General features: G+C 39.2%; 1 protein-coding gene across 3 annotated transcripts in view; it reads right to left on the minus strand.

Annotated features, from left to right (window-relative positions):
• PIK3C2G (phosphatidylinositol-4-phosphate 3-kinase catalytic subunit type 2 gamma) overlaps positions 1-14342 on the minus strand; it is a 210475-nt gene that overhangs the window by 46193 nt on the left and 149940 nt on the right. For all 3 annotated transcript variants that reach the window (XM_061363896.1, XM_061363895.1, XM_061363897.1), the window contains exons 25-27: positions 13381-13537; positions 8738-8847; positions 82-274 (exon numbers count right to left, since the gene is read on the minus strand). In XM_061363896.1, coding sequence (XP_061219880.1) covers positions 82-274; positions 8738-8847; positions 13381-13537 — 460 coding nt within the window. The remainder of the gene's footprint in view (positions 1-81; positions 275-8737; positions 8848-13380; positions 13538-14342) is intronic.

The following is a 14342-nucleotide window of genomic DNA, read 5'->3' on the forward strand; positions in this document are numbered from 1 at the left end:
GGAGGAAGGGGAGCATATAAGCTCACAGAAGAGTCATCAAAGACCAAGCAAATGAGGGCAAGCAAAGAACATAATACATACGGGGTCAGACTTTTTGTTGAACCCCAAAATGGTGGCTCTTGCAATTGACTTCTCTGCATTCAACATCATCCACTCTTGGGGGACCGTCTCTGGAGCTGGAGGCTTTGCAGAGCCTGTCACTGACATCTGTGCAAGCGTGTGGATCAAGTTATTGAGTTTAACAGGAAAGCACTCCAAACTTTCCTTTATTTTCCTGAAGGACAAACAAACAAAAGAGGTATTATTTACAGATATTTTGTTTCCATTTCTTGATCCTTGGTTTCCTGGGATGCAAGAACCAAAAAACCTAAATTCTGAAACCTACCTCACACAAACATGTAGCCCTGTACATGCCAGTCATCACTATTTACGGCAATGCAGCATATCCAGCTTTTGAACTCAACTGCTTAAAGGAGTTCTCTTGCCATAGCATGTCTCATGGCTTATGTTGGGGTAGTTATTCTTCATGAGCTGGATACAATCAGCCTTCTTTTGGACAACAGATGCAGACAGAACATTTCCATATGTGTTTTGAGGAGTTCCAGGACAGAACAACGTGTATTCACTTTGACAGGTAGGAGAGAGTTCTTTAGCAGTAACCTCACACGGACTTACACGTGCCTGTGCAAGGCTCTTGCATCCAATTTCTGATTTAGCTCTGCATGATGTGCTGCTAAATCCTCTACCCAGTTCTTAAATGCTCTATCCCTGTGGAGCTGCTTATGATGAAAAAAACAGAAGAGAGAAATATTCTCCACCTATCTATCCACCATCTCACCCCTGTACAAGGGGTGCCAGAACACACTTCTCATTTCCTGGAGTTTAAAAATCCTTCATCAGAAAAGACACAATAGATAAAAATATAACTAGATATACATGTAGATATGTACTGCAGATGTGTTTTAACATCAAAGTGAACTCAAGAAATAGCAGTAGAAGATAATCACTGGTCTTTGAAGAGTAAGATGTAGCACTCATTAGAAAACACTTGCCCTCCTGAATTCAGTTGATGGTTAAGATCTGTTTAACTGCAATGTTACCTTTTTTTCTGTTTCCCTGCATATTTCTATGGCTCTCAGAAGATGTTCTGGATAGGTTCTAATGTTAAAGAACAACAGAGCACTAGTGTCAGGCCATATGGCAGCAAACCTTTACCAAATTGCTACAGGGTTTTTGTTTTTATTTTTTTCTCTTCCAGTTTTGGATTGTATCTAACTAGCTTGCAAGGCTGACAATACCCTTAGCCACCTTCATCATCCCCTGTTCAAAGCTGAGCAAATGACTCAACTGTCATTTTAAATTAAATTCTTATTCATGGTTTTCTGTGAGTGGGTTGGATTGCTTACTGTAATCAATCGAAATCAACTCCATTCATCACATTAGCCTAATTTTCATGATCTCTGATGTTCTGGCTAAAGTCTGTAGCTTCATAAATGCAACTGTACCTAAAAGAACATCCTACCTGCAGATAGCTCCCCAGCCTGCCTCCCTCCTCTCCCCCCACGTGAGATCTCATTCAAAATACTGTGTGAATTTATCATACACCAATTAGGCATACCAAACTGAGGAAAGATGTATGTGTTTTTCTTAATGTAACAGGAGGAAAGGTATCTTTGAATTGATTCTGTTAATTATCTTAATTATTAATTACATTATCCAGAAACACAAACACAGAGACTATTTAATAAATGACACAAATTAACACTCAAATGGAAAACAAGAAAACAAATCTCATTTCAAAATATTAGTACAGAATTAGTTCAGTGCTGACTAATTAGGTTGCATCTGTGGTGAACTTTCTCCTATGTATTTAATTCCATGCTTAGTTTAAACACTTCCTCAGTCACTAAGACATAATTTAGGCTATAGAAACTGCAACTGGGCTGCATTATAGCAAAGCAGCTAGGGAATTTGCAAAATTACTATAAGGGGCATGTTAACTTTGTAGCTAAATACAGTGCATTTTAATTTGCATAAAGCATGCATCCGCTTATAAACTAGTATTAATTCAGATATCATCACTGTGCAGAGCAGCTGATAGCAGAATACCACTATTTTTTCCATGGGTCCATTAAGCTTCTAAAATACTTTTAACATCCAGATTGCTAATGACATACTTTAAACCTAAATAGAGGCTTTTGTTGTCATTGTTGAAGATTTTCCCTGTGAGTTAATTTAATCATTACATTTAAAATAAAATAAAACCAGAAGTACATGCTATTTTCTCCCTCTCTTGCTATTCTGTCTTCTCTGTATGTTGTCCTCTATGTTAGAATAGGGAACACTAAGCAATCCTTACATCATGTTATCAACAAAGAATTGAAAAGGCCTCTTTGCTATTCTGATGACATCTCAGAGCATGTCTTAACAGCGAGGTAGAACAACTGTATTACGATTCTCTGCACTTACCTTCAAGGCAAACTGGCTTAAGGAAACCCTCTTTCCCACAGCCTCCAAAAAGCTGGTTGCTAACTATGCATGGACCAGTGGGGTACATCAACCCCATGTGTCTTGTCTTTTTAAATTTTGCAGTTCATTTTTGGCATGGATTACTTTGCTGACTCAGTTTATCACATTGTCGTACCTGATTACCCTTTCTGCTAGCATTTTTAAAGTTCATCCGATGGATCAGTGGTGGAACTTTCTCCTTGAACTCTCCAGGATCCCCATAAACCTTCTTTTCTCTACAGCCACATTAAGTTTAGCTATAGGAGAAGAAGCTGGTACGGTCACGGGTATTTGTTGCTGGGATGCTCTTGCTCCCTAGGCCTTTACCATCCCAGTTTTTCAGTTATTTTAGAGCCTGCTAGCCCAAGCTTGTTAGAGAATTAGAGCTTAATGGTGGGAGATGGAAAAACTAAAGTGAGCTGTACAAAGGGCATCAAAAGCACAGCTTAATCAGAAGGACAGAAAACTGCCATTAACTAAAGTAACATTGATTGTGAACAATAACATTGCTAACACACAGTTTTCAGGCAGGAAAAGTATTTTTTTTCACAAGACAGTATCTGTTTACCACGTAGATTGGTTCCTGACCTATTTCTCAGAACAGTGAGTTAAATATCTGGATTATTGAAAAGTAATTACTTTCCACTTTCCACCTGCTGGAGTGACTTTGAATTTCAGATCTGCCTCAGTCTTTCCACAGGACTGTCAAATTACAGCATCAGGTAAAACACGCACAGACTGGCTAGCTGCTTGTGTAAACAGAGATGTATTAAAGGATTGGCTAACATTTTCAAGAATGGCTAGTGATAGCTGGTGCCTTGATTTTTAGGAATTAGACATTCTTATGGGGCAGGTATTCAGAGGGCTGGTGCTTAGAGCTTTTTGGACACACCAGCCTCTCTCCATAGCCTTTTAAGAACATATACACTCATTATTACTGACTTATCTTAGTTTTGGTATATATGTAAGAATAAATATTCACCCCAAACTTCAGAATCATTTTCTTTATTGTTCCTGATGGCATCAGACTAACTCTGATCCCATGGGCTGAGTACATCAGGTACTCTCCTTCAGCGCATCTTCCAGTCCAGTTTCCCTACAGTGCTCCTATGTGCCTCTCCCAGGACGGAAGGAAGACATTCCTTGCCCCTGAACTGGTGGCATGTGGGATTCATACAACAGTATGAATGCCTCAAATAACATAAATTCAAGGAGGATGTCTGCCTTCTGTTCCTTTGAGGCACATATACCAATATCTTTATAAATTACTTGAATGTGACTGAAAGAAATTTTAGTACTGTAGTTTTGCCTGTGCCCTTTCAGAACTCATTAGCTTTCACTGGTGTTTCAGCTGTTCCAGAGATTTCTTGCTGGAGTGTCTGCAGCCACCTGAGAAACAGATATTGGCTGATCAGTTTGAGAGCAGCGTCATGTTTTGAAAGGAGTTACTGTGAATTGTCCAGTTTTGCAACTGTGGGCATTTGTGATTTGCATTGTGGATATGCCTCACCTTGGCAATGACAGGTACCTACCAAATAGTTCTGTTAATAAATAGGTAAAAGCAGCAGCTGACCCACACAGCACTCCCCTCAAACAGGCTGCTGAACATCATAGAATCATAGAATGGTTAGGGTTGGGAAGGGCCTTAAGATCATCTAGTTCCCAGCCTCCTGCCATGGGCAGGGACATCTCCTAATATGCAGTGGCGCTTCTCTAGTAATTGTCAGATCGGCTGTGTATCTCTTATTCATAGGTTTCTATGAGTGTGTTAGATTGCATACTGCAATCAATTGAAATCAGCTCTATTCATTGCATTAGACTAATTTTAATCCCTTAAAAATAATTCTAAACATACATCCCTTTACAGGCACATTCAAAATGCCAGCCAGTATGACACACCATGCTGACATTTGAAGACATCTGCAGAAAACAAAGAGGAAAGTTATATCCAGAGGTAAGATGGGTTTCCAGTTTCTGGTGAAACTATGTTGTCAGGAGAAGAGGAAGGGAGGGAGGGGAAGGAACAAACTGAGTTTCAAGGATCAAATTGAGTTCAGGGCAGATGCTGGAGAGACAACAATGTTTCATTTGGCACTAGGTGCACAGAACTGACAAGCAAATACAGAAACTCTTGTTTAACTCTCAATTGGTGCATTGTTTATCTACGATCTGAGGGTATGACCTTCCAGAAGGCTGTAAGCTGTGAGGCTTAACACTGCTGCTTGTCAGTTCATAACAGTGAACTGACCCTATGTGAGAAGAACACAGTACACAAATGCGACCACAGATTGTTGAACATGCCTTAAATCAAGAATGAGAGTAAAGGAATTTGGTAAAACACAGAACACTCTACAATCCTGAAAGGGGCCAGTACGTTACAGTTCGAACTCCATTAGCATTATTCTGTTGGCTCAAAAGGTGACGGCAAAGAACAAATTAACGTTGTTTTGCCAGGAATATTTGTGACATTGTTCATCATTTCATGTTTCTTTTAAACAACAGTAGAGGCAATGTCAGTATTATTGCTCAAACCAAACTCAGATAATTGCTAAAGGCAACCTAGTCCTACAGAAACACAGAGAAATACTGTTCTTGTATTTCCACTAGCAGAAGATTGGGGTTTATAGCAGATATAGTGCATGATTGAATCTGAAATATTACAATAACTACCTTGTGCTTAGGACAAGAAATAACTTTCTGTTGGCAGTGTTTAACATTCCAATGGCCACACGCCTTGTCCAGAACATTTTAAAAACAATAAAGTGGTTTTGGAATTATGGAGAAAAAGGAACTACAAATTGCAAAGGATTTGGGAGCTACTGGAAGTTATGCTAATAACCAGAAGTTTCAACCTCCTTTAACTTTCTAAGGGCAGCTTGAAAAGTAGATACAGGAATAAGCTACAGAGTGACCAAGCTACTGAGTGATCATGAGAAGTGTGTAACTGGATTTTTTTCTCACCCTGACATCTTGTATAACAAGGAGATATGGAAATTTTTTCTCTAAAGGATGGGAATAAAGATGATATAGGTAAAGCTCACAAAAACCTCAACATTTCTGGGTGCAGGTCAGAAAATGCTTTTACAGAGGGATAAGTTCTGCATGGATCCAACTATCAGGCCTTCCCAAAGTCTTTATCATAGAATCAAAGAATGGTTTGGGTTGGAGAACTTAAAGACCACTTAGTTCCAACCCCCTGCCATGGGCAAGGACACCACACACTAGACCAAGCTGCTCCGAGCCCTGTCCAACCTGGCTTTAAACACTGCCAGGGATGGGGCAGCCACAACTTCTCTGGGCAACCTGTGCCAGTGTCTCATCACCCTCACAGTAAAGAACTTCCTAATATCTAACCTAAATCTACCCTTTTTCAGTTTAAAGACATTCCCCCTTGTCCTATCACTAGTTGCTCTTACAAAAAGTCCCTTGCCAGCTTTTTTGTAGGCCCTCTTTAGGTACTGGAAGGAATTATTTTATTTATATTATATATTTTACAATTTTATTTTGAAAAGCACCTGGATACACTTTCCAGAAGTTAAAATACACTAAACATGAAGCCTGATGTCCTACCTATGTTTAAACATGTAGAAATGTTAGTTAACAGATGCAGTGAATTAACATAAATTATGTTCAAACATGAATAGACATTAGGAAAAAAAAAAGGCTCAAAAAAAAATGAGATCCATGGAAATTCATGAGCTAATGATAAGAGACTTTTGTCTTGCAAATTAGGATATATAATACAAACATACAGTATGACTATTAAAGAATAAAATATGAACATTAGCAATATCTGACTTTTCTACGGGATGTAATAATCTCTGTGGACAATAACAAATCTGCACTTCAGCCATTCAAAGGAAATTGGAACAATAGCTCTGGAGTTCACAAAAATAATTTTAGCAGAAAATACAGTTTCAAATAACAGAGCCCACAGCACTGTACAGATCTGCACTATGATACTAGCTTTGTCAGTAAGCAGGACTTGAATGGCATTTCCACTCTGAAGACCTTCATTTCTTTAACACCAACCCTATCAAGATACCTAGTGGGAAGAAGGACATACGGGTCTCTGAGTTCTACCTATAGTCAGTCTGGGCTAAACAGGATTTCCTAACCTTAATATGAACCTCTACCAGGCAACAAAGCACACTAACTCTTCCTACCTCCAAAACAGCACTGAGTGACATCTTAATGCCAGGAGTTATTCCACAAGCTTTGGCTGAGAAAGACTGCAGGCAAATTCCCACTCCAAATTCTCATGTCTCTCACTTCCTTCACCCTAACCCTCAAAATACCACAATCACCTTGCCCAACTAGCAGAAAGATCATGGAGCTAGAGCTCTGTCCTGACCCCAGCCTTCATCATTAGTCTTCCAGGTAAGCAAGACTGCAGTGATATTAGCCCTATCTATAACCTTAGTCCTACCCAACTGCAATACATACTGATCCTCTCCACCTCCAGAATAGCACTGGGCACTAGCTCTGAGCTTTCCTTGACACTAATGCAATTTTCACTCTCAAGACTCACATTTCCCTGTCTGTTATGTATAGCCTAGTATTTTTTCACTAATTAAATGAATTGGGGGGTTTTTACCCATGAGAGAGAGATATAACCATCTAAACTGTTTGACAAAATCAAGATTTTTACAATTTAATTAGAAACTGCATGTTTCTTATTTGAAGTGGAAATATAAGCCCATCATTTGGGAATACGTAAAATTTTAAGGGAAAAGATAAGGTAGGAGTTGACAGTAAATGTGAAGCTGTAATTAAATTTTAAAATAAAACAATCTTGCTAAGGGGAAAGAGTGAAAGCATATGAAAAAACAAGTGTTAAAAGAGAAGGAACTTCTTGCTGTGCTGCGTGTAAAGTAATTGAACAATAGTTTTGTTTGAGAAATTCCTCTTTGTCTTCAAAGAATCTTCCTTAAACTCTCTAGGCCTCTGTTCCAGCCTTCTCTGAACTTGCCGCCTTAGTTTCTGATTCTAATACACAAAAAGGAAACATGCAAATAGCACAATTCAAATCACCCAAAATCTTCATATAGGCCTCTGTAATAACTGGCTCAGCTGCCAGTTCAAGCTTTCAACAGCTCAGCTGCTGTTCAAGCTTTCATCTCATTTATTCATTGCAATGTGCCCTCCGGCTGCATTGAAGTGTAGGGGGATTGCTCTTGCCTTAGGGCAGTTTGCATGTACAAAGAACAGTGCTGCCTTATAGCAGGCTCTTTTAGGGCTCTGAATCTGAAAGGAGCCCTTCACTCAAAGTCCAGTGCTGTGAACTGCGTATGTGCCCTGCAGTTGCACCAGAACTGAAGGTCGGAAGAGTCTGGCTTGCTTTGCCTGTGTGTCCAGGATGCATGAATTCATACACTGTCTTTGGGAAATGATGGTGCTGCACAGGACAGGCTCTGATAAGGAGTTTTTTTTCTTGTACTGTGTTCAGAATGGAAAAGTGAATTTCCAAATCCAGGCAGTCTCCACTGGCTCCATCTGGAGCATAATCACATCAACAGTTGAAAATATATGCAATGCATAGGCCTGGCCTGAAACTGATTTTATACACATATACAGTTATTATCACAAACAAGTGAAAAGTTTCATCATCCTACACAAATCAAACTTTGATCATACTTATATTCACACAAGGTCTGTTTAGTGCTTAAAAGGAAGAATCAGTACCATTTTGCAGATGAAGAAACTGTGGCTAACAGGAAAAGTAACTTGCCTGAGGCAACACAGGTCAAAAGAAGAACAGAAAAGTGACTAACAGGCAGGAATTCCAGGTCTTCACTCAGACCACTAGCAAGTTGAACCCTTTTATGCAGTCCAAATCCTGTTGCATGTAGCTGCTGCTTTAAAAGCAGGGAGCAAAATTGACAAGATGTAAGTCAGGGTGGTTCTAACATAAAAGCCAAACAAATCTCTAGGTGCTAAATAAGCGACTTGTTACAAAGGCACCTCAAATGCACAACTGTTTCTTCCAGAAATTTGAGATTGGTTATAATGTGCATAAGAAATGGACTTTTCAAAAGCAAACATGTGAAGACCAATTACCCTTTTGTGTAATTTCACTGATTAGGAGCTTTGAACATAACAGAAAAACTGCTGTGTTGTTTTTTCTGTTTGTTTTTTTTTTTTTTATCGATTGGTTTCGATTTGTTTTGTTTTTTTTAATTTGACAGCTTTGCTTCATGCCTGAAGGACATAAGGTTTCTGGTTTTACCTTGTAAAGTAACTTGTTGCCTGGAGGTCCGAGTCCTGAGGACGGAGGTTATCATACACATACTTCAGATCCTGAATGCTGTTTAGCTCAGGCAGTCCTGCATGCAGCATCTTAAAGGAGAGAAATATCATTAGCCACTGGCCTACTGAAAAGAAATTTAAATGAAATGAGGCTAACTCATTTCAGAAATAAAAGTTTACGTCAAAAGGTCTTGTAAAACACAAAGTTTTGCTGTCTTGAAAAGTGTTTCTGTTACAAAAGCAATGCCTTCAATACTAAGGTGAATATATTGCATCATAAACCTTCACACTGAGGTACCAGTACTGAGGCATGGGTTAAAATTACCAATCCATTTTAGCTATTTATTTTCTCTTTGGATTTCACAATCTCAATGTCTGCATTGCTAAACTTCCTTCACAGCCTTCTAATGGTGATAAAGGGAAGGCAACCAAATTCAGCAACCTGAACAATAGTAACCATATTTCTGTTATGCTCACAGTGTTACCATACTCTTACTCCAATTTAGCGCAACATCACCTTCTCATTTGTAACTACTGATTCCACCATCACCGCTCTGGACTTCTCCTGCATAGGGATCATAGATTCACTCCCTTTACAGTCAGTGGAGAAGAAAAGATCTTTGAGATGTTGATTCTTAGCAGGAGCCTTAATGTGGGCACTGAGAACTGCCCTCTGGGAAGGGTATCATTCTCCATCAATGACAGATGGTGCTATTCTAGTTAGTTGGTCAAGTTAGGTTTGAAAGACAAATAATGCAAATATTTCCCTTGCAAATTAGGGAACAAGTACAACACAAGGAGGGTAGGCAACTGAGTGCACCCAATTGCCTATACAGCTCTCTCTAGGCATTTTAAAATGTCAGCAACAAAAATAATTTTTACTTACTTCAAAACCTATTGATTTTTCTCAACAATCAGAGTAAGATGAGAGCAATGCTTTGTGTGTAATGGAGAAAAAATCACTCCACATTCCTCAGAAGGAAATTTATCTGAATTTGCAGTCACTGCTGTGCACTCTTCATTGATATTTATGCCTAGCTCAGACATAAAGACCCACCAAGTTTTGCAAGTAACAGCAAAGAAAGAAGAAAGCACTGCTTTTATTTTAAGGATTGGTTGAGAGATAAATAGAGCGAGGGGAAAAGAAATGGGGGGGGGGGGCATATTTTATTTATGCCTTCAAACCTTCTCAATATTTTTAAGTCAAGTTTCAATATTTTGTATATTTTCTTCCTGGCATTATGAGAAAAATCCTGCTTCATATCACCCCAAATCTATATCACCATTGGACAGACTGCTGTCCCACAGAGGTCTGGCTAGCAAGGAGCAGAGAGGCAAAAAGCTAAATGAGGTGGATTTAAGAGAGGTGAGAGCAAGGGTAATAGCATTCAGCACTTAAGAATGCCATCTATCTAAATGCCCTCAACCCATTTATAAAAGATAACAGCTCCTGTCCCTTTAAAAAAAAAAAAAAAAAGAGTTGTTGCACAGGCAAATTAAGCTTCTTGCCTTACATTAGGAAAGGGAACAATACTAGATATGAACATGATCTAAATGATCTGTAGTGAAACTGAAAACCAAGGTATGGTATGGGTTTTAGGTTCTCTGTATTGTAGAAGGTAGAAAGCTATTTGCTGAAGCAAAAAACCAAGGAGTCTTTGGCTGGGCAATACTTGCATAGTGCTTTGCTGTCTGCAAGGGAGTCCTAGAGGCTTATTATACTGCTTCCTCCCTTTTATTCCATGTAGCATACGGTTCATGTTTCCAGTCCCTTGATGGAGGAGGTTTCTGAACACTGTGGCTAGTGATACTAGATGCTAATTAGAGAAGACATGAAACAACTGTTCTGAAAACAACTACAGGTCTCCTAAGGCAACTCAAATGTCACTAGATGCCTAAGTTTAAGTGATTTCATTGCTCCCCTCATTTGGCCACACATGTCCTGACCTACCACACTTGGTTATCCCAGACGTTCTGACTTACTGAGTGAAGCTGCCTACACCCTCCTTGGGCCTGGATTCAGACGTGGTGTGTGACACCCAGCCCATCATCCCATGAAAAATTAATAGCAGTGGCATGTACTTGCCATGTGTTAGACCTACAAAACATGGAGGTTTCTGGATTCTCTTTTCCCAAATGGCATTCCTGAATTTAGAAGGGTGAAAAGACTAGTATGTCTTTTTACAGGGGACACAGGATTCTCAGCTCTTAGATGTGCTCTGTTCTAGGTACTGTGAACCTATTTCTTGTCACAACGGAGGCAAGTGGATCAACTACTTGCTGTCTAGCGTCATCTCTAAGCCGCTTTTAATAGTTTCGTACCTGTAACAATAATGGATTCTGCATTTCTTTAAACTAGTTAAAATGTGTTTGTGTCCCCCAATCACCCTCTTTATCACAGTTCACATCAAATCTTTAAAGAGAGCAAAGCCGATGAACTACAGGTGCTTATATAGCTGAACTCTGCCAGCAGACTCTTGGGTTTCCCACAGATGTTTCTGCTTTCAAAAGTGATGAAAACTTCATGGATTATTTCTTATTCCCAGCAGCAAATGTCAGTACAGCTCTAGAAACATGCTGCTCACCACCAAGAAAAAGCATTAACTCCCAGACTGGGCCAAAACCCCCAAACTGTTCATAATCATGGTTTGCTAGAAGGCACTAACAGTTACCAACCATCCAGGGCACAGTTTGCTACTCATTTTTGGAAATAGCCTTATTGCTTAGATTTTTTTAGTCATGCTTTATAAACAGCATCTCAGAAAACAGGATGTGGGAGGGGGAAGGAAAGATGTAGACAGTAAGAGGAAACCTTAAGCTGTCATTGTTACAAATAAGCAGTGGTTAGTTTATCTTGCCCCTTCATGATGATATCTGATATTCTGCATGGAAATCAATTTAAAGTGCAATTTTTTCACACTCTGTTTACTTTTCTAGAAATGAGCCATGGAACTAAAACATTTTGATACTTACACTTTCTGACCAACACCCCATTTCAACTGCAGAGCCAGACTCATCCTTCCAAACTCTGGCAAAACTAAGGCAAACCTCTCTTGTTTGTTTAATTTCCCTTGATATGAAGTGCTCATCGATGGGGTGTGAGTACACTGCCAGTTATTTTTCAATTATGAAATGCAGTACAATTGACTGAACTGCAGCCTATTGACAAATACTAAAACCTATCTGTATGAGTTTTAGCTCAGCACTATTACCCCTCCTTAAAGATCAGCAGAAACAGAGGAAGACACAGCATGTCCTGAATATAGACAAACCTGAGTTATAGTCAGGCAGTGATAGCTAGTTATTTCAGTGCTCCTGCTGGGAACATTTTCCTAACAATCTGTCTCTATTATCCCAGAGTAATCTAACATCATTATCTGTGCTGCTTGCACAAAAGAGACTGCACTGGGGACAAGAAGGTGGGCAGAAGATGTAGCTATATTTGCAGCTTGCAGTTTTAGGCAGCCTCTTCAGAAATTCAGGGATTACTGCTGAGGATGAGAAAGTAGGGGTGCTCCTGAGTATTCCAGAGGCTATTTAACTTTGACAGTACCTCATGCAACTGCGCTCTGCATTGCTTTCAGTGCAAAACTATGCTTTATGATGGGAGTGCAGGTTTGCTGCATCTTCTGTGATTACTTAGAAGCAGGGTTAAGAGATCTGGGGCAATCTTTCCTGTTTCATATTGGGAAATCACTCTGCCACTGTATGAGAATCCATGGACAAGATAGAAAAAAAAGAAGATGAGTAAATTCTCCCCATTGCAGAAGTTGGAAATGAAAAGGTAGTATTTACAGAGCAACTTGTTGGCTGTACCCCAGCCTCAGCAAGCATTCTGTTTTTAAGGTTGTGTTGATTTTTCATGCACAGGCTAGTCACCTAGGCTTTGCATGGCGCCCTGGACATAAGTTTTGGATTAGTATCTTAGCCAAGCAACTTAGCAAATATTAGCTAATTTAATATTTTCATTCTACCTATGAACAAACAAATTAACAGAGGCATAAAGCAGTTATGGAATCTGCCACAGCATGTGAATTGGTAGGAATACTCAAGAGACAAAAACTTCTAGAGATCTGAAAATCCTATACAAAAGGATTTTTAAATCTTTGTCAATACATGAAGTGATCTTTCTTTCCTGTGTTTGCCATCCTAAGAAGGGACTATGGAAATGTAAAAAAAAACCATTCTAATGGTGTCATTGTTAGCTTCAACGCTGCTAGGTACTGTTGTATCATCCACTCTGCAAAATATTTAGTTTACTTTGTCTTGCTGTAACCATGAACAGAATTGGTAAATGGTTTCTTGAAAACCTAGAAAAAGGTCTGAGTGAAATCCCTGAATGTGGAACTTGCACCCAGCTTTGTTTGCAGTTTTCTACTGCTTTGTAAGAAGTGGGCATTAATAAATGGAAAAAAACTCCCAAGCAGCTTAGCTTTTCTTCTCTCAGAAATTAGTACTGAAATTGGATAGTTTCTTTGCACAGGAAGTACCAGCACTAACATTTCCAGCAGTGCAGCTGATACCTCTTTAAATCACAGTGTTACTGGAGACAGCAGAGAAGTGGCAAAAGGGAAGAGGACACGAGAGGAAATTGATTTTTGGTTTCATCCTCAAACTTCTTACCATCTCCAACAGGTTCAAGAGTAACTGGCTGTGTTTCCTGACTATATTATAAGCTCGACAACAAAGCTCCACAAACTCTTGAAAACGCTGTGGGTTTTTTCCACCTTCTGTGATGAAATACTCCATCTCTGATGTGAAGATGAAGGGAGCTCGGTCCCTGGAAAAGAGAACAATTACATGAGAAATTTCACCAAAAATAGCTAATCATGCAAGATAGTTGATGTTTGTAGCTCATTCTTCACATTTCTTTTTCCAGTATTACCTTTCTCGTTATTTCATCTCTTCCTTCCTCAGTGTGGACAGCTCTATTGCTGTGCCTGGTGTCACTGACTAATTGGGGCAGAGACACGTTTCACAGCAAGAGCTTCCTAGTGAGAAATACCACAACTGAACAAGTTTGGAGCTTACATGCTTTCTTCTGTCTCTTCTTTGTTTTTCTTTTTAAACTCTCATTGTGTTAATTTCTCAACTTCAGCCTGAAAGTAAATCTAGAAACAAGTTCTCAAAGAGGATGTGATAAAAATACCAACTCCCTACTAGGCAAGAAGTGAATTTAAGAAAAAATCCTACAACACAGTCCAGACAGAAAAAAATACAACATATGATGCTATCGTTATGTGCACTGAAGGGATATTTCTGACCCAAGTTTTAACAGAATAAACTTAAAATACATTGTCTTGTTTTTTGTGCAGTTACTATATTCATTCTACAGTAAATGAGGTGCAGAATCTGACATAGTGCCTTGCCTTTTTTTCTTATCACTAGTATGGTTTGTGGTTATGGCATGCTATTGCAGAAGAAAACTGATTAGCCAGGCTTCTGCTAACAATCCTATCATTTGATAGCTTCAGAAAGGCATGATATACTGCATCCTCACAGACAGAACTACTGCAGTGATTTACTCATCACAATTGTGTATACAGAGGCATGTAAACAGATTAGAGGGCTATATTCCAAGGAAG

Source organism: Neopsephotus bourkii, unplaced genomic scaffold (assembly GCF_033783945.1).
Source record: "Neopsephotus bourkii isolate Nb327-2 ecotype Australia unplaced genomic scaffold, CSIRO-AGI_Nbou_v1 NB_1183, whole genome shotgun sequence".
In the NCBI taxonomy this organism is placed as follows: Eukaryota; Metazoa; Chordata; class Aves; order Psittaciformes; family Psittacidae; genus Neopsephotus; species Neopsephotus bourkii.